General features: G+C 45.9%; 1 protein-coding gene across 1 annotated transcript; it reads right to left on the bottom strand.

The window, feature by feature from the left end:
* Window positions 1-336: 336 nt before the first annotated feature.
* On the bottom strand, window positions 337-17,620 carry IYD (iodotyrosine deiodinase). The gene is made up of 5 exons (XM_081140651.1): window positions 17,375-17,620; window positions 10,237-10,428; window positions 8,275-8,434; window positions 5,467-5,623; window positions 337-3,693 (listed from the first exon to the last, which is right to left on the bottom strand). Exons 1-5 carry the CDS (start codon window positions 17,550-17,552, stop codon window positions 3,511-3,513), a joined length of 870 nt encoding a protein of 289 aa, XP_080996777.1. The 5' UTR covers window positions 17,553-17,620; the 3' UTR covers window positions 337-3,510.
* Between the last annotated feature and the right edge of the window lie 2,308 nt (window positions 17,621-19,928).

The following is a 19,928-nucleotide window of genomic DNA, read 5'->3' as shown; positions in this document are numbered from 1 at the left end:
AACTGTGGTTTTTAGTCCTGTTTGTAAAATAAAAGACTCTGAGTAAAGGAGGGAAGATTTTTTGTTGTGGAGGGTTGATCTGTGTCTTCCTTTAGGATGGGTTTTATGGCAGCTATTTAAGGCCCGTGGGGGGATTACTTCCGAGTTGGAGCTTATGACCCAGAGGGTTGAGCTTTCCATAAATCCAAACATCTGTCAGGTGTGTCATTTCCGTATTTGATATAAAGTCTATACCCTTCTCATTTTTACCTTATGAAAGTCTATGAAGAAATTATCTGCTAGCTCCTAAAAATAGTGCCTTGAAAATCAAAACCAAGACACATGAGCCATAGTGAAGACATTACAATATTTTTATTTCCATACTTTATTAGATGAAAAATCAGCCTTCCAATTTTTAACCTAGCAATTTTTACTTAGGGCAAATCCACTTGAAAATGTGTGTCCCGTGGTTAAGCTGCTTGGACTAGACATTATAAATTGATTTTTGAAAAGTGCTCTGTTTTCATATAGTGTCATCATAGTTGTCGGGTGTTTCAGATGTATTTTGTGTGATGGCTTATCATTGCCCCAAAAAGCCGGTGGTTGGATCTATTGCATTTCAAAGCTGCAGATCACCTGCAAAAGCTATCTTTTGATTTTCAGAGGTTATGGAGTGATTTTGATTCCATTGGCTGTTTATTGCTGTCCTTCACGATAAATAAGCTGAAGCCATTTGGGGTTATTTTTTTAGGAGTATGAACAGTTTGCATTGAATTCCCAGTATTTCTGTCCACACTGTGACTAGGACATCTAATACATAAATGGTGCTTTCTAGCTCCCGTGTATAAATGACCTCATTTGATGCTTACAGTAAACAGGAGTGGGCATGGCTGGTGTCACCCATAGAGGAAGGACACACAGGCCGTCTTCTGCCTCTGGGTATATCTGACAGCCTCGCTTCTTGAGATGCCTGGTTTTCTGTAACCCAAGGACCCTGGCTGTTTAGTGATCAGTTAGGATAAAGTTTTCAAAATCAATAATTCTAAGTAAGAAGCAGTGAACACACAGACTGGACTCTGTAGAAGAACATCAGGGAGCTGTCTCTCTAATGCTGGCCTTGAATAGGACAAATCTGGGGACTGGCTGGCACAAACCCCACTTTACTTTCTATGATCCATCATAGGAATATGGCTGATGAAAAGGAAAATGACATTTTAAATCACATCTATTTGTATGTGAGGCTCGGAGCCATTTTAATACCTCCACATAATTCATCATTTTGAAGGGAGCCATTTATCTCAATGGCTGTGATCTATAGCTTTTTCCACGACTGATATGCTAAGTGTTATATTAAAATGGACTGATGCCCGGCCGGCGTGACCTAGGATCAGCAGTTGAGTGTCGACCTAGGATCCAGGTGATCGGGGTTCAATTCCCAGTCGGGGCACATGCCCGAGTTTCGGGCTCTATCCGGGGAGGGGGTGTGCAGGAGGCAGCCGATCAATGGCTCTCTCATCATTGATGTTTCTCTCTCTCTCCCTCTCCCTTTCTCGTTCTGAAATCAATAAAAATATATTTTTTTTAAAAAAGAAATAGAAATTTAGCCCTAGCCAGTTTTGCCCAGTAGTTAGAGTGTCAGCCAGTTGACTGAAAGGTCTCAAGTTTGATTCCAGTCAGGGGCATGTGCCTCAGCTAAGCGACCAAACGATATGTCTCTCTCTCACATCGATATTTCTCTCTCTCTCTCTCTCTCTCTCCCCCCCCCCTCCCTCCACGCGCTCTGAAAAGCAATGGAAAAAATATCCTTGGATGTTGAGGATTAAAAAAAAAAGAAATAGAAGTTTATAAATATAACTTCAATTTTTTTACACTGTGTTGCCAAAGTGTTTATTATCCTGATATTTGGAACTAATAGTGTCCTTTTCCTACTGAAAACAATATGAAGCACAGCGGTTAGGCTCCCGTTTCAGCTCATGTGAGTCTAATAAAGCCACATGTAGTTCAAGCAAAGCTCATTTACAATAAAGAGTACAGAACAAATGCCTATCACGATACTAATAATTTTTTAAGAAAAAGAATATAAAGTGTTAGAAAGTTTGTATTTATTAAAATGTGTAGACTTGGGAGAAAGCATGTTGAAAGAAAAATGAAGATAGGGATGGAAGATTTGGGAGATTCCAAAAGAGACTTCTGGGTCCTCCAAAGAACCTTGGAGGTTGAGGGCACAGGTTCCTGTAATATCTAATGATATATTACTAGGGGGAAAGTCTCCCATTTCTATGGCACAGATTTGTCACCAGCTCTAACTCCACAACGATACTGAGGATTTTTCTTGAGTTGTGTGACTCACAAAGAGAATGAAAAGAGGCAGGAGAGATTTTCTTGAGGGAACTGAGTAAAAAAACACACAACTTAGTTGAGAAAAGGGACAGTAGAAGGGAATAAAGAAGTGAATAGCATTGCTTGATGAACAATTATTTGAGCTATGAGTGTGCCTGTGTGTACAGTGCCCCTGGAAGGGAAGGCAGAGGTGACAGGTGAAAGACTGGCCTTCCCAACTTAGCGCCTATGACTCCATCAGCTCTGAACAGACCCAAATGCCATTTGGAGAGAAGGGATAAGTGTGTTCTATGGGATGGAGTAAAAACACAGGGAGACATGGTTAGTGCTGTGGATGGAAAACAGTTCTCCTTAAGGAAAAAAAATCCTGGTTTGTAGTGTCTGCAAATTACAGTGGTGTAAATGCCCCTACTATGCGCATTTTCAAGCTACAAATTGTTTCATAACTGGCTCAGAAAGTCCTGAATATTTAACAATCAGCTTCTACAAGCTGATGTGAGCCAGCTCCAACACATCACTGGAAAGTGCAACTAACCATTTCCATGTTCAGCCGATTGCCAGTCCAACCACCATACTCAAGTGTGCACTGTTCTGCTCTGTGAGTGTGACATTTTAATTATTTCAATGGTTACTTACTCAAAGTTGGCAGAATATTCATAAAGTTCAGTAAAAGTGTATCTCAAAAGTACATCCTTTGCCTAAAATCCACCAGAAATCATGAGGGCAGAGGGCCACTGAATTAGTCTAAGTTTAAACTCAATGATCATCACATGGTTGAATTCTTGGGACTACATTAAATTTTCTGATGACTGTACTCTCTATAAGAGTTTTTAAAAGTAAAAGAAAAAATCACCTGTGGTTTATCTGGGACAATTTAAAAAACTTGAAAACTGGAGCATGTTCTTAGTGAAATTGTAATGGATTTCCAAAGTGCATGGGAAACAGAAGAGAACATACCTGTTGATCTTACTCTACATGTTCATTGAATCACACTGTCCATCAGAAGCAGGGATCTCAGACTCAAAGTGCTAGAGAACGTGGAAAGGCTTCTGGACATGCAGAGTGGCCACCCCTCTGGAGTGGAGTGCTGGGGAGATCTAACACCCAGAGAAAGAGCGGCGGGAGACCCAAGAGGAACAGGAGAGGGGAGCAAGGCCATCACCTTCCAGCAGCTCCCTGCTGGTCTCCTGCCTACACAGTCACCATGATCTGATCCAGAGGCTTCCGTTTTAGGTCGGGCACTGTGGCCTCTTTGCTGGGGTATCCCACGGGGAGCAACATCAGCAGCTTTTCATTTGCGGGGCGGCTCAGGAGCACCCTCAGACGGGGGCCACAGTTGAGAGGAGTGGTGGTGACAGTCACCAGTCCCGCGTTCTGAAACAGGAGAGGAGAAGAGTACACTGAAATGTCAGCAGGCAAAGCCGTGGCTCCTTCAAGCCTGGGGACATTCTGGTGCCTGTTAGACCCGCTGGTTCTTTCATTTCCCTGAAGTGGGGCAGCAAATGAAGAGGTATCTTGAACCTGCTCTCCTCGGCCTCACCAACCCCCACCTTCTTTTAACCGAACAGTAGGAAGGTTCTCAAAGAAGAAAAATACCAGTCTTATTTTTTTCATTAATGCTTAAGAAATACGAATGGCTATTTCATGGAAAGAAATGTGGGGAATCCAACTACAACAAAGGAATGACAAAAAACAAGAAGCAGTTCCTATGATCCAACCATGGACAGAACTTCATCCCCAGCTGATAATCCTATGCCCAGTGATAGAGGACCCAGCAGCCAATGAGGAAAATAGAGAAAACACTTCATCAACCTCTCTCCAAGGCCCTCCAAGTAATAAACATCTAAAAAAAATCATGTGTAGCTTTAAGACATCTCCCCAGCTCACCCTCCCCAACCCCCCTGCTTTTCCAATCAGATCAGCACCGCCAAGCCTGAGCCAGAAAGTTCTGGAACTGCCTTTGAGAGTCTTGCAACAACTCCAGTCATTAAGCAATCTATCCAGATGGGGCATCACTTGCTTTCCTCCCTCACAAATCTGGACCTACACGCAGAAGTGTGCCTTACGGAAGCTAGAGGGGAGGAAACTCAACACTCAAGTGGAAAATGCTGCTGATTCAAAGGCATCGAGGCCACTATGAATTGAGCTCCCTCCAGGACCAACTCGCTTCTTCCAGACCTTACGCTGGATGGAGGTGCCCCATGGCACAGTAACTCCTTTACTTACTCGCGTACCGAATCAGGGGGGGAAAAAAGATTTCAGCTCTTTAAGGACAAATTTTCAGCTAATCTAGCTCTCTTTTGTGTAACAATGACTATATCTTATAAGGTGTTTTGGACACAAACTTTCCTTTGAGAGGGTAAAGAAACACACAGTGACCTACTTGGAACCGGCTGTCCCTTGGAAGCATGGTCACTCGCTCTGACAGTCCTGTTGGCTCTATTTGTTTATGTGTGTACTATCTCTCCCCACCCCAGGACCCCAGTCCCCACCAGAGTGCACACCTCATGAGGTGGCTATTTCTGGGGCCTCCCAGGATCTGCCACATGGAAGGAACTTGGAAGATATTTGTTGAGGGAATAAATTGAATCAGCTGAAAGGCACACCTCAACTGCTCTGTTTCATGCTTAGAACTGCTCTAGCTACTACGTAGATGGGATTTTTCAAAGTACATGGACATCTTTCTAACGCAGTTCAGTGTAAACTCAACTTCTCAGGAAAGGAGCTCAATGAGAAAGTCCTCCTTATAGCTTTTCAATCATTCCACCGGCTCAGACACCAACAGCAAACACAGCTAGGCAGCCAATCCCTGCAGTTTCCAGGCTCTGAAAGTGTGTGTCTCCCAACACCCTTGACCTTCATATGTCACAGATGAAGGCAGACACAAGGGCCTTTTCTCCAACCCTGCAATGTTGTTTCTGGTGAATTTCCAGGAAGAATTCCAGCTCGGTGAAGCATTGTACTCGCCCAGCCTGGTTTTAGAGTCAGTTTTCATGTCAGAGATACCTTCCTTAGGAATTCAACTTTAGATAAACAATTTCCAGGTGTCCCCGACCAGAACCTCAGCTGAAATCTGTGAATAAGGCCACCGCTTGGGCCCCAAGCATCGCTTCTCTGTCTCCTGGGCAGGGTGGGAGGGTGACATACCTGCAGGGCAGCGAGGAGGATGCCACAGGCGATGGAGACACTGATCTCATTGTAGTAGTGGGTCTTTCTCTTGCCATTGGCAGTAAAACCATGCACTTGTTTGAAAATGAGAATTAAAACAGGAGCAGTGTCCAAGTACTCTTTAATCCAATTCGTTCTGAAGGGGGAAAAAAGATATTCCTGAGAATGTTTGCTCTTAATGACTTTTGTTTTCTAGTTAAGAGCATATCTTCCTATGTTCCATCACCCTATCCCGTACATTTTGGCAAAAGCTTCATTCTTGCGCTGATATTCAAAGGAAAGATACTCATGCAAGGCTATATATTGGAATCTTTGCTTAGGGTATATTATATCATTAATTAGCAAGAGAGCATTCGTTTTATTTCTAGCTTGGTTATCCTTCACTGTTTTAAAACACTGAACTCACTTGTGTATTTTCCTATGTTTCCTCTACAGGTTACAATTTCCAGGCTTCTTTACTATAATCCACGAGCTTAGCCACCTTTGACAATTACCAAATTTGTTCTTACAAAGAGGGAGAATGAAATTCAGTTTACCAAACATTTATTCAGTTACCTACTATGCATCAGCACTATGCTAAATGGTATAAAACTTTTTAAACTGGAGCTCCCTGGACCCCTAGAGTTTGTGTGTGTGTGTGTGTGTGTGTGTGTGTGTGTGTGTGTGTGTGTACATACTACCTGCAAAGAAAGTCTATAACTTTAATTGGATCCTCAAGAGTATCTTGGTGTACAACAAAGGTTCCTAAATAAGCCCTATAAAGTGAGAAGAAAAGTAAGCCAATAATTACAGCAAGATGGAGTAATGGCTATTTTGGTTTTTTGTTTGTTTGTGGGGGTTTTAGGGGGGTTGTTTTTAGACATACATAAATATTAGATTTCTATTCCTATAAAACAAACAAGTATAGTGTTTTTGATCAACCCACATTAATTGTCTCATAATTTCCTTGACCAGGAATCTGTGCGTATCTAAGCTGGGTCCTCTGCTCAGGGTATTTCAAGGTTGAAATCAAGATATTGAAGGGGCTGAGTTCTTGAGAAGCTTTGGGGAAGCATCCACTTCAAAATTCATTCCAGCTGTTGGCCGAAATCATTGCCTTTTGGCTGCATGACTCAGCTTCTTACTGTCTGCCAAACGTAGGTTGCTCACAGGTCCTATAGTCCTGCCATTTGAACTTCTCACAAGCAGTTCACAACACAGTTATTTATTCCTTCTTATCCTATTTTTTAAATTAGTCAGATAAAAAAAAGATATAGAAACTAGATTAAAGGGTATGTGGGCCTAAAATAAAGGAAAATCCACATAAGTTATAAACTTTGCAGTAGCACAAAGTTGTTAAGTAAAACACAAGAAATGGTGGTGTTACTATGGAGAGGAAGTCTAGAGTCTAGCCATAAGTATCTCAGTGATTTAAAAGTAACCCAGAGGAAGGCTTACTGTGAATTTAGACTGACATGTGTTCAGTGAAATATGAGAAAACTCAGAGAATTTCATGCCACCTAAGGCTGGCTTCATGGATGTGTGATCTGTGCACTCACACAGGGCCTCACAATTGATTTAATGCTTTGCCATCACCATTTTGCAATTTTTAATAATTTGTTTAAAAGGCACTCCATACTTTCATTTTGTACTGGCCTCCATAAGTTATGTCACTGGTCCTGATATTATTAAAGCCAAGAGAAAACAGGGATTTGTCATATGGGTAGAATATGAATGCATCTTTAACAAGATGGGGATTAAAAATTGTTTTTTGTTTTGTTTTGACAACATGGAAGTCATTAATTACTGACTTAGCAAATATCTATGAGTAAAATTTTAAGGGTGAAGCCATATTGCAATAAATTGTAATATAGATTTTAGGAAAGTAATGGCTATTTTGGATGTATGGAAGATGCTTACTGGGTGCTCTGAGCACACTGATGAGAGAGCCGCTAATTCTGCCATCACTGGGGAAGGTGACAGGGCTGGTGGCATTAGGCAGGTACAGTGCACAGCCGGAGCCCAACACCTTTCTAAGTGCAGAAACTCACCTTGACTTTTACCATCTCAATTTCCCCCACAATTATGCAGTAAGATTTTTATATTCATTATTAATATCCTGCACTTGTTCCAGAACATGGTAATAAGTTACAATTCCATAAATCATCCATTTTGATAGGGTTTAAATATTTTAGGGGGGAAAAAATTGTCCTCTGGGGCCAAATAAATGAACCAGGAGCAAGGCTAAGAGGCCCACCTCTCACCGTCCCACTTCCCCCCAGCACTGCAATCCCGTCGCCCCCTCTTAGGTTTGGGTCACAGAGGGCTGTTGGGTGGCTGGAGCCACAAGGGGCCACTAAAGGCCCAGCGCTGACAGCCAGAGGCATGGGCGCCTGCGCATCCCAAACACGAGGGACAAGGGGTCAGGACCGGCATCTGGGCCCCATCCCTCCTCGCTCGCCCGAGGACAGGTCGGAGGGGAGGCAATTCCCCCGTGAGGGCTCTGTCACCAATGTTTTTTAAGTGACAACGCTGAATCTAAAAAACTGAAAGCGACTCTTTTAATTACAAGGCCTTACAGTTGGAAGACCAGAGCTAAGAGTCGACCCAGACCTGACTCCAGCCCAGTACCCAGACCCTGCACCATGCACGTGTCAAGGCGACACCGTGGGGGGACCGCCTTGACTCCCCAGTTCCTCGCAGAGGGCGAACCAAGCGCTTTGACACCTAAACAAAGCCAGGAAACCCGGCCCGGCTCTTGCACTGGAAGGAGTGAACGCCAACCCCCTAGTGCCACCACCCCGGTACCTCAGTTTCTTCAGGTCTGTGACCCATCGCTGGCCCATCCTCTTCAGGTAATTGACCTCCTCCTCCTCTTCGATGACCTCCCGGACCTTATGCTTCATGCCGGGGTCCCTCACGACCACGAAGGTCCAGGGCTCCGTGTGCGCCCCGCTCGGGGCCGTTCCTGTCACCGTGACATGAAAACCAGAAATCAGAGCTGCGGGAAACGTGAGCCTGTGGGTTAAGACTAGATGGAGTCACTCAGACTCGCTTCGCACGAAGTCCCCTGCTGGGGGACAGCCGGGCCATGGTCCCTGGCGTGTGCCACCCTCACTGGCCTCGCTGGGGGCTTCGCACCCGCTCACCTGGGTCAAGGCTGGCAGTGTAGGGCTGTGGGAACCTGTCATTGTGGGGGACAAACAGTCCCTCAGAACCGCACCGCCACCACGGAGGAAACTCAGAGGGAAACTGACAGCCCGAACTCTCCAGAATGCTTTGATTAAACCTTTATTCTTGAAAAGGAATAAAGTCTTGCAGCTCTTTGGAAATGGTAACAGCTAAGTGGTTAAACAGTTTTTAAAACACTCATCACAAGGCAATTCAACTATAAATTGCTTAGTGTCTGTATCAAAGCTCTGAGTGCGGCACTGTGGGGTTTGTGGTTTTGTTGGGGACACACAAGAGCTCTTGGTCCCGGGTGCTCAGCCAGGTTCTCACGGGCTTCGGGAACACTCCACCCACCCCGCGGGCAGTGCCAGCGTCCCAGACAAGGCTTCATAGTACACCTCAGTGCCCAAGGAATTCCCTTTAAGATCCCAGCCAGGGCTGGGCCAGCTTCTGATCTGGATGTCACCCCTCTGTCCCAGAGATGGCCCACTGTTCCTAGCAGTAAACCACAGTGACTCTCTGGTGGGATATTTTAGAGGCAACAATTTCTTTCTTCCTAGTGAGTAATTTAATGGCATAAACTCTGCATGAAGGGGGCTCAGGCCTCCAACCTGGAGGACACCCTTGTTTGCTGCTCACAACTCCCCATGGTAGAGAGGGCGCGATTAAATTGTGGAATGCTTTAGCAAGTCAAAAGCTAAACATAAAGCCCAAATTTCTGAACAGAGTGATTTGAGTTCGCTTTGTTCCTATGTTATTTGTCCAATAAATATTTGTGTCACTAACCTAAGAATAAATTGTTCCCCAATGTTTTCAATTACGCCAAATTTATCTGCGCATCAGATGTATATACACACACATATATAGATACAAATATATACACAGAAGAAATTTAGTAACTGCTATTAGTTAAAGGACTCAACAATTTAGTGCATTTGTGTTCTTAACTGAAATGAAATAAAACTCCAAGCACAGGATACTCTCAAATAGGGGGCTTGCTCTTATTTCTCCTGGCCGTTTTCTATAATTATTGTCTTTTTTCTCTATAGAGAGATGAATTTACATTGAAAATGGGTTTGCCTTGTTTGGTTTACTTTGCAAATTCACACGAGTAAATGTGGTAGGTCATTAGAATATAGTATTAGAGCATACTATAGTATTATGGTGCATGGTATCAGAAACTTGTTCCAAAAAGAGAAACGTGTAAATGTGTGAGTGTGAGTGTGAGAGTGTGTGTGTGTGTGTGTGTGTGTGTGTCTGTGTGTGTGTGTTTAGGGGAGGGGAAAGAAAGAAGATGTTTCTCTTCCCATGTATAATAGTGTGTTCAGAAATTTTCATTTTCAATAAGTTTATAATGTTGAAAAATTTCAGAAGTTTTGAACTGCTATCACATCTGCTCCCAAGAAGCCTGTAATAGTCAAAAGTTTGTAGAAAGGGGGGATCATTGTGTTCCTGGCAGTCAGTCAGCCCCTGGGTGAGACTTCGTAGGTGAGCGTGTCACCCTGGGCTTCACTCACTGAGTGACCTCAACATTGCTCCAATAGTGTCTCAGCGGCAATGCAGCTGACCTTCTCAGAGACCCAGTGTGCAGTTACAGACCTGCTGTTTTGATGACATTGTCAATGACTTCCATTGGGACTTGCTCATTACTTATGAATCGCACAGAGCGCCTCTTATTGAGCAGCTCATAAAATTCCCGGGATCGCGTGACCATTTCCTTCTCAGGGTACCGGGTGTGGGAGAATGGGACGTGCTCAACGGTTTCCTCTGACTCCTGCCACTCATCAGCGTCTGCAAAGAGGAACGAGAAACGTAGCAAGTTAAATGACCTCTCTTGGTCGTAAGGTGGCCGCTGGGTCACTTTCTATAAAGTTACTATAATATTAAATTATAAATTTGACCTCTTTCTATCAGCAGGACTGAACAACTTTCTCCTTCTAGACCTCTGGTCCGGAGATGCCTGCAGCAATGACTTTGCAATGTTTTCTCGTTGTTTTTGTTGGTGGTGATGGTATTTGGTGGGGTGGGGGGAGGGTAAGCCAGAGGAATAAAAACCTCTGGTAGGTATGATTAGTTTGAGGGGGAAAAACAGTTTCAATGTTATAATTATATGTTTGTAAAACACAATATACTATTATACACTTAGTAAAATGTATGACATTGTTATGTACATATTAAATTTAGTAAATGTCATATGCAAATCATAAAGCTCCCAAAGTCTTCCTAGAAGGCTGAAAGGCACAGTTCCCTCAACACGGCTTCTATTTGGCATTTACTGAGCATATATTACTGAGCAAAATAGACAAGGTTTTGACACTCAGCACTTAAACATTTAAACTAATTGGCAAATGTGTATTGTATGGCATCGCAAACTATGGCCACTACTCTGAAAACAATTCATTCTCTATAAGAAACAGAGAATAAGGAGGGGTCCCGGCAGGGGAGACAGAAAGGGGCTCCCTGAGGGGCTCCCTGAGACACCTGAAGGAGAGAGTCCGCGCTCCAGGACTGAGGATGGAGGCAGGAGTGTTTCAGGCGCACCTGAGCTTCTGAAAGGACCTAAATATGGCCGGGTCTTACTGAACAAGGAAAGAGTGGCTTAGATAAGGGTGGGGAAGCAGGCAAGAGCCTTCTTATGTGGGCCCAAAGGGATACTCCCAATAAGACTGTAGATTGAGCTGAAGTAGCATAGGAAGAAATACAAAGGCATAAGAGGCAGTGTGGGGTAATCTAACTTATGGTTTTAAAGGTATACATTGGAGGGAGACCAGAGGGAAAAAAGCAAAACCATCAAGAGACTATTGCAGTCGCCTGGGTGAGGGACTGTGCTGGCGTGGACCAGCTGGGCAGCAGAAAGAATGCTGGAAGCGCACAGATTCTCGAAGCGTCTTGGAGGTAAAAATGATAAGGCCCGCTCAGGAGTGTGGTTGGGAGTGGCGGAGAGGGAGCAATGACAGTGACTCCCAGGTTGCTGGCTTCAGGGCCTGGGTAGGCCACAGAACCAGCCCCTGAGATAAGGTGATGAGGGACGAAGCATTTGGGGGACGTGGGGCAGAAGTGGGAATAGGAATAAACAGTGTGTCACGTTCAAGATGCCTTCGAATGAAGATGTCAGGTGTGAAAGTAAAAGTCCAAGAGGCGAGATGTCACTTTGGAAGCCCTCACATAAAGATGAGAATGACAGATAGGGCAGAGGGAAGAGAGCAAGAAGATGCACCCAGGGCCTGGCCCTGAGGGTCTGGGACATTCGAGGCAGAATTCAGGGAGAGGATTAGCCTTCTCCACACCTTCACTCCTCCAGATCTGAGGGCGGGGAGGGAAAAGGCAGAAGGGAACTCTCCTGAAAGGGGGACTGACTTCAAAGGGCCCGAGAGCCCAACTACAATACTAGCAGGTTCCACAGTTTGCTCATAGCTCTTAGTGAGAAACTTCTTTTGATATTTTACTAGCTGGGGCATCTTGGGCCCAAACTGTACATCTTTAATGAGAAGGTTCAGTTACTAAGTTAAAAGGAAGAAGGTGTGATGGGGGAATGGCAATAATCAGCTACCACCTTTCCAGCAGTCAGTTCTGAACCCAACCCTGAACCTTCTCAAGCGGGTCAATAAAGACTTTCAACACCAATGAAACTTTCTCCACCATTTGTTACAAAGTCTGGCAACTTCTGTCAGTAAGCAGTCAAGGAGCAAATGCACGAAACGCTTCCTGAACTAAAACGTAAGTTACCAACTCTTAAGATCCATTCAGCCAACATCTGTATAAACTAAAGACGACCTAAGGGCAGGACTTGGCAATTTCTGTAGCTTCTAAAGTCCAGGGTAGGTGCTTTCACTCTAGCAGAATGAAGAACTGGCCTAGTCACCGCTGGGTTGGATTGTCCTGCAGGACAATCTGAGCAGTGAGTGGAGGTGGGGCGGGGGGATGAAAGGAGGCTGCTGCTTCCGGAGCCTCTCCCAGGGCTGAAGGTCTATGTCCTGCCCAGGCAAAGAGCCAGGCTTGGAGGAACCAGCAGAGCAGTGAACCAACACATAAGCAAAAGGCACCACCTCTCTCCTTCCCCTTGACCTCCTGACTGCCCCCAGGAATGAGGCCCTCACCAAGAAGAAAAAGAACCACCTTTGGAAACCGCACAGCTGTCCTGCCTCCATCCTAGACCAGCCTACAGATTTCTGAAACAAATGTGTGCTATTGTGTCTGCTCTTTAATATACGTCCTGTGCTCCCACACTTGGGGTTGGCTATTGACACCAAGAGCAGTTCACCTTGTATCATGCTTTAATGCCAACAAACACTAAATTGCTCCAGAAGTAGGTTTAATGGCCAAGTAATTCTAGGTCACATCTCTCCTTTAATGTTTACCATGAAGGTATTTTTTTTTGGCTTCATCTCTACAGAAGTTGCTTTTGTGTTTTGTGGTTCTACTTCACAATCTTTTGTAAGTGGGCCAAATATTTTCCAACTATGAAGCTACATACAGGCCAATTGGTATCATGTCATCCTTGTTTCCTCCCTGCAAATGTTGGAAGCCTTGAGGAGCAATGTAAGTGAGGCTGAGGGAGACTGCCTAGCACAGCAGACAGATTCTGAAGGTGGGTTGGGAGCAACTTCAGGGCTCAACACCTGTCCTGGAAATGCCTTCTTCCCAGCTGCCCCCGCCGTCACTCTGACTCCTGTGTGGCCTCCCAGTAAGTCACCTCCCTAGCTGCAGTCTAGACTATTTCACTAGCAGCAACAGGGGTGGCTGGGGGCTGGGAAGCCTGGGCATCGAGATGGAAAGAACTTGACAAAAGCAACATTATCCTGAGTGGCGTGGACAGAACTGGTTTTCGAGCCCCTTCTTTTGTGGTAACCTCAGTGTCCCCTTGCTGGCCTTCACTGACCCACCCAGACTCTATCTCAAGGACAATGTCTCCATCCATGTCCTTCCCCTTTCTTAATCTTCTCTCATCTGAAGTTGCCTATTGTCTGTCCTAAAACCTTAAGGTCTTATGGGAGCCTTGATTAAACCAACCTTTTAAAATTAGCCATGCAAAATTATTCATGGGTGGGTATGTCAAAGGATGTTGAAATGCACAGATGAAGCTGAACTTATCACTTCCTAAGGCAAAGGAGAGCTGTGCTGGTCAAGCTCTGTCTCGGTGAACACAGTATAATGCTGATCTTATGCAGTATTTTTGCCAGGGGTCTGCTGGTAAACCAGCTCTCTGAGGGGAGGGGGGAAGAGCCCAGATTTATAGCACTTGCCAAATTCCATAGTATAAATACTCCCATCATGTCTTGACTTCAAACTACTGACAATTGAACAAACGGCCCACAAATTTCCTGGGTAGCAGTTGACTCTTGCTAGCCCATAGGGCAGCTCTAGCACACCACCTGGCTCGAAAGAATGGAGCTCAGGGCTTGGTGGACTTCCAGGGGTGTAAGAGGATAGATATCATCTATAGGAACACTGCTACTTGGTTGAGACTGTAGTTGATTTGTTGGCACTCAGGCTAATACTGGAGTGAGTTCATCCCTGGTTTGCTGCTTTTGAGAAGCAAGAAGCTGTCACTGATTGGCTGACTTGCTAAGCTTTTTCTGAGATGAGTTGCCATTGAGCCGCTGAACAGGTCTGAAACCGATTCTGAGAGCTGCTTCTTACCATGGGTACATACAAATCTGTCCATTCCAAAGTTTGCAGGAATGTTTTTTTCTCGGTGTTATCCACACTAAACAAAAATTTTAACACAGGCCTTTCTTAGCAGTGACTGGATAACCTGGGACAATCAAAATTTCAGTCAAAATGATAGATTTTAGATGGCCAGTGAAGCTAAGTGAAAAAAATCCCTACAAGCATTAAAATGGACATATAAAATGTGTTCCCTATACCTTTTTCTCTTATTTCCATGAACTTCCATGAACCTGTGCCTGATTGGTTCATTTTAGGGGAGCAATCTGAGGCTCTAACTTGAGATAAATTTTGCAATTTCTCCATCATAGACTTCCACTACAGCAAAATACGGAACTGAAAATATTAACCGGACACCCTGAAGGAAAGTTATGTCTGGCATCCAATGAGCAGAGCCTCTCTAACTGCCCACCATTCCCCCACCTTTCACATACATTGAGGTTCCAGTCTCTGAATGGACTGGAAACTCTGTGGTCAGGGCTGGAGGAGAGTGGATTGGTACCCAGGTTAACTCACACGGGAATGGCCTACACCACTTGACTGCTTCGTCTCTTACTGCTAATTTTCAGAATGGTTTTAATCTGGTATCTCTTCGCCGTCATCAGAACCATCTCCAGGCTTCTTCAGTCATGGAACCAACCCCTTCTCTTCAGCTACACCCCTTCCAAACCTGCAGTGCCTGCGGTGGGTCCTCCCTTAGGCCCTGCCCACCCAGCCAGTGGTTAGGAGCTGGGACTTGGGTGGCAGAGGAGACTAAGTTTAAACACTGCGCCCTCACCACCACCTGTGTCACCTCACCCCGTCTCATTTATGTAAACAACAAAAATTTCAACAAGAGACTGCGAACTCTTCATTCAGGGCAAAGCTGTGCAGTCTGTGTCTTCATTCCCGTGGGACGGATGGAGAATGAAGAGGCAGAGGGTTTGGGGAGACGACTAAGACAGAGAACCCGAACGGATCCATAGGGCTTCGCTCTGTGTCCCCAACCTTCAGGCCCAGCCCCAGGTCTCTGACTCCCCACCAACCTTACCAAGCCCCTTCGTATCCCCCAAACTCAGGTCCTCAAGTCCTGGGCGCACACTACCTCCCAGCTCTCGGGGAGGTCTTAACCCAGCTGCTCATCTCCTGCAAAGTCAGCCGAGCAACCTGGCCGTGTGCCTGGGCTCTGGAGCCAGACGGCTGGGCCCCGGCTCGACCACTGCCTGCTCTGGTAGGTGACTTAGCGCATTTGAGACTCAGTTTCTTTATCTTTAAAATGGGGGACACTAATAGTGCCTACTTCACTATGTTGTCATGAAGACTAAATAATTTACTACATGCAAAATGTGGCACTGGATCCAGTAAGTGCTCTTGTCATTGTCATCATCATCATCACCATCATCACCATCATCATCATCATCACCATCATCATCATCATCATCACCATCATCATCACCATCATCACCACCACCCTGGTGCTCCTTTTCCCATATGTCCTTTCCTATAGGCCATTTCTCCCCCTTACCTGCAGGTGTACCCCACCAGCCCCCCGGGCGAATTTCTATCCTCAGTCTTCTCTCTAGCAATAACCCCTTAGTGAATTCAGTATTTCCCAAGTTCCAAGGCTCGCCCCTATGCCGGTGACCCTCCAACATGCATGTGTCCTGGATCCCTCGCCTAGACTCCTCTCCTTTGCCGTCACAACGTGTTGCTGTCTCTCAAATCCCACACATCCTAGACTGCTCCCATCTTCCCCTCCAAACTGGACCCTTACCCATTTATGGCGTGACCCTTCCAGCTTCCTCTGTCTCCCACTGTCTAATTTATTATCAAACCCCCATGTTCCCCCCCTAACTTTACCCTCGCTCCCTGCTGCCTCTGCGTGCCCACTGCCACCACCATCCAGCCACCCTTACAGGAGCCAGTCACCGCCCAGCTCTGAAATGGACGTCCCTCTGTCCGCGGGGCGCGCTTCACCATTGGGCGTGAGTGGCCTTCAACGTAGGACAGGAGGAAGCCCTCCAAGAGGCTCCTGACTCCGAGCACCGATTGCCAGCTGTGTACCTTACTCCCAACCCTGAGATTAGGCCAACTCAGAACACACACACGCACACACATACACAAACGAACACACGTGCACACACCCCCACGCGCTTCCAGGCGGCCTCTGTTGGAGGGTGGGAGCAGCACTGGCCCAGCTGAGAACCACTGAGCCTCCTCCACATTGAATCCATCCCACAAACCGACCTCAGACCAGCCTCAAACGCCGATCGCCAGGCCCCCAGAGCCTCTCGCTGCCTGCCTGCCTGCCTGCTCTCACCTCTTTTGTCCCGGGCCAGCCATGCCCTGGCGCTCCCTCGCTGCCCCATTCCATTTCACCCTGTCCCCTGAGCAGTGTCATCCTCCCAGCTGCTCGGCATCTTTCCCAGGCGTTGGCCCCTGTACTTTGCTCTCTTTGCTCCTCTTACCCGAGATGCCTCCTAACCCTTGCTACTCATGTACTATTAACTGGCTAAGCCTGGCTGACCCCTTTGCTAGCTCCCACCATGCCCCAAGGCCTTCTCAAGCACCTTATGATCGGCTCCACCTGCTTCATCTCTTGGTTACTGCTGCTTGTCTATTGCCTTGTCTACTGAATTAGACATTCAGCTTTGAGGTCAGGGGGCCACTCCTGTCTCAGGGCCACAGGGCCTGGCACAGTCAAAGGTAGCAAGTCCCCACAGAGGTGCTACTTTCTAAATTTCAGAGTTCTGATGAAAACCTGACCACTTATGCCGGGGCCGCCCAGCCTGTGATGTGCCCCCTCAGATAGGTTTTCACAGCCAGAGCAGAACGGAGCCGGGGAAAATATCAGCCCTCGACAGATTTCGCTGAGTATCCAGGAGCAAAGGGGGTTGGTGCCAGTGGGTGCGAGCTGACCACCCGAGAGAAACGACCTGTCCCCGTCACCCATGAATTTGTTTGTACCACAGGGGTTGATGAGGAAACTCGCCCGCACGTGTTTCTTCCCCGCCACAGGCCCCGCCGCCCACTTGCACGCATCACAGAAACGCAAAAGGCGTAAACCACGCGGCATCGCCCGTGCCTTTACCTTCTTCCACCTGGTGGAGGTCAGTGCTGTCCTTTAAGTCCTCATCCACCCAGGGTCGAGCCTCCGACTTGGCTCTCACCTCCCCTTTCCTTCTCTCGATGTTTCCATCAGCATTTTTAAAGATCCACACAAACAAAATGCAGACAACTGCTATCAAGACTGGAGTCAGGGGAAACATGCTCACGAGAGGGATCCGAATGCTGCGCTTCCCTCCCACGCGGGCCTTTAAGCAAACAGCCCGGGAGGCCCAACGCCGGGAGAGGGAGTGGAGGGGGAGGGAGGTGCAAGGACTTTGCCAAGGAGTGAAGGTCACAGCCGTGTGGGTTGGGGTGTGTTGTGGGTTTGGCAATGCGCAGGTGCATTCACCTTTTTCAATTCTGTGCTCAATCAATGCAGTCTTAGGCAATGATTGCCAGGATCGCACTGAGCACTTGAAGGCTCTGGATCTCGCCAGCGGCAGGTGAAGGCATTTAATCTTCCCCTCTGGATTCTTTCTCTGAGAGCGGCAATGTGTCTTCATCGTGCCTGAAGCTACAAGTCACCTGGAGAACTTGTCTTTAAAAGAACAGACTTCCAGACATCAGCTCCCATCTGCTGAGAGAAAACATCCAGGCAAGGGGCCTGATAATCTGCATTGTAAAACAGACTGTTGTGAAACTGCCCTGAGGTTTTGATGTTTTTTTAAAAAAAAATAAAGCCTGTGTCAACACATAGAGTGAAGAAAGTATTATCTTGCATTGGAGAAAAATGTTGATCCAGGAAAAGACAAAGAAATTTAAAATGACAGTTTGATTAGTTATATAATAATTTAAGTAGAGCTTTTTAAAAATGTCTTAACTGGGGCTGCTGTAACAGAGATACCATAGACTAGGTAGCTTAAATACCAGAAATCCATTTCTTAGCGTTCTGGAGGCTGGTGAGTCCAAGATCAAGGTGCAGGCTGCTTTTCTTCCTGATTCCCTGATGAATAGCTTCTCACCATGTCCTCACATGGCAGAGAGGGGTCGTCTCTCTCTGTCTCTTCTTCTTAGGGCACCAGTCTCACTCCTGAGGCTTCCACCCTGATGACTCAGTCACCTCCCAAAGGCCCTACCTTCAACCACCATCACCTCGGGGCTTAGGGCTTCAATGTATTCATTTGGGGCATCAGTCCACAGCAGTAAGGAATGGAATTGTGTGTGTTATGGTATAATTTGAGCAAAACAGAGTAGAAAATACTGTATATTGATATGTATCTGTATATCCATAACATTTCCTGAAAGACTATATGATAAACTTAAAACTGGTTATACTGGGACTTCTCTTTGTCGGCTTTGCAACTTCTTGTGAGTCAATATTTATCTTAAAATTAAAAATTAGCCCTGGCTGGGCTGCTCAGTTGGTTGGAGCATCATCCTGCACACGGGAATGTGGTAGGTTCGGTTCCCAGTCAGGCACATACCTGGGTTGCTGGCTTGTCCCCAGTCCGGGCATGTGCAACAGGTAACTGATCGATGTTTCCCTCACCTCTCTCTCTCTCTTCCTCTCTTTCTGAAAATCAACAAAAATATATCCTCAAGTGAAGATTTTAAAAAAATTTTAAAACAACAGTGGTTACTTGTTTCATAGGGGGTGTGGTAGTTGGAAGGATGGCGGACAAGGACAGGAGAGAGAATTTTTACTATATACTATTCCATAATTTTTTAAATTTTTAACTATTATAAATCATTGTCTATTCAAAAAATTAAATAAATATGTTATTTATTTTAATAGCCCCTTTTATGTTTTTGTTTTATTTTATTGTATATTTTAACTTTTTTTTAATGACAGACTATTTTTTTAATATACGTTATACTGGGTCTAACTCCAGAGGACCATGTAAGGTTGTAGACAAAGTTTATTTTGGAGAAACTGGACACCATAAGAGATATTGTCTTCGTGGTGGCACCACCTGCTGTGCCTATAGCTCTTCTAAGGGAATTTCCTCCCATGATCCCCTAAAAGGACATCAGAGGTGACCATGGCTAGTCCCATTTGATCTGACCCCACATCTAACCGAAGGCAGCCTGTCCTTATGACACACAGCAGGCCGTGCTGTGGGAGCTCATCATTTCATCCCACTAAAAGTACAGAACAAAGAAGCCACTCAGCAGCAAGAGAGGCAAGACCTGGAAGGAAACAACAGTTTATAGGCCCTGAGGAAGGACAGTGAGGGGCCACTGGCTGTGAATGCCTCAGTCCCTGGCAGGTCCCAGGTCTGGCTCAGTTTCAGCCCAAAGGGCTCTATACCCTCAAATGATCAAAGTGATTTTCTGTTCCTCTAACCAAAGAACCCAGCTAGTGCCAGGAAAGAGACTAAACCTAGTGGAAGTGGGGGGATGTGAATTGATTACGGTGCACTGGTGGGTGCAGGCATTGGCAGCCCCTCAATCTCAGGATGGAGCACCAACAGCCCATGGTGTGCAGTGGCTGGTTGGCCGATTAAGGTGTTGCTTGAATCTCCTGAATTTCAGGTCACATGCCCAGCAAATCAAGTCTTTAGGAGAATTCTGAAACCACCAATAGGGAAGAGAAA

The sequence above is a fragment of the Miniopterus schreibersii genome, assembly GCF_964146895.1.
Source record: "Miniopterus schreibersii genome assembly, chromosome: 6".
Lineage (NCBI taxonomy): Eukaryota > Metazoa > Chordata > Mammalia > Chiroptera > Miniopteridae > Miniopterus > Miniopterus schreibersii.
This window is presented reverse-complemented; position numbering and strand designations above follow the sequence as displayed.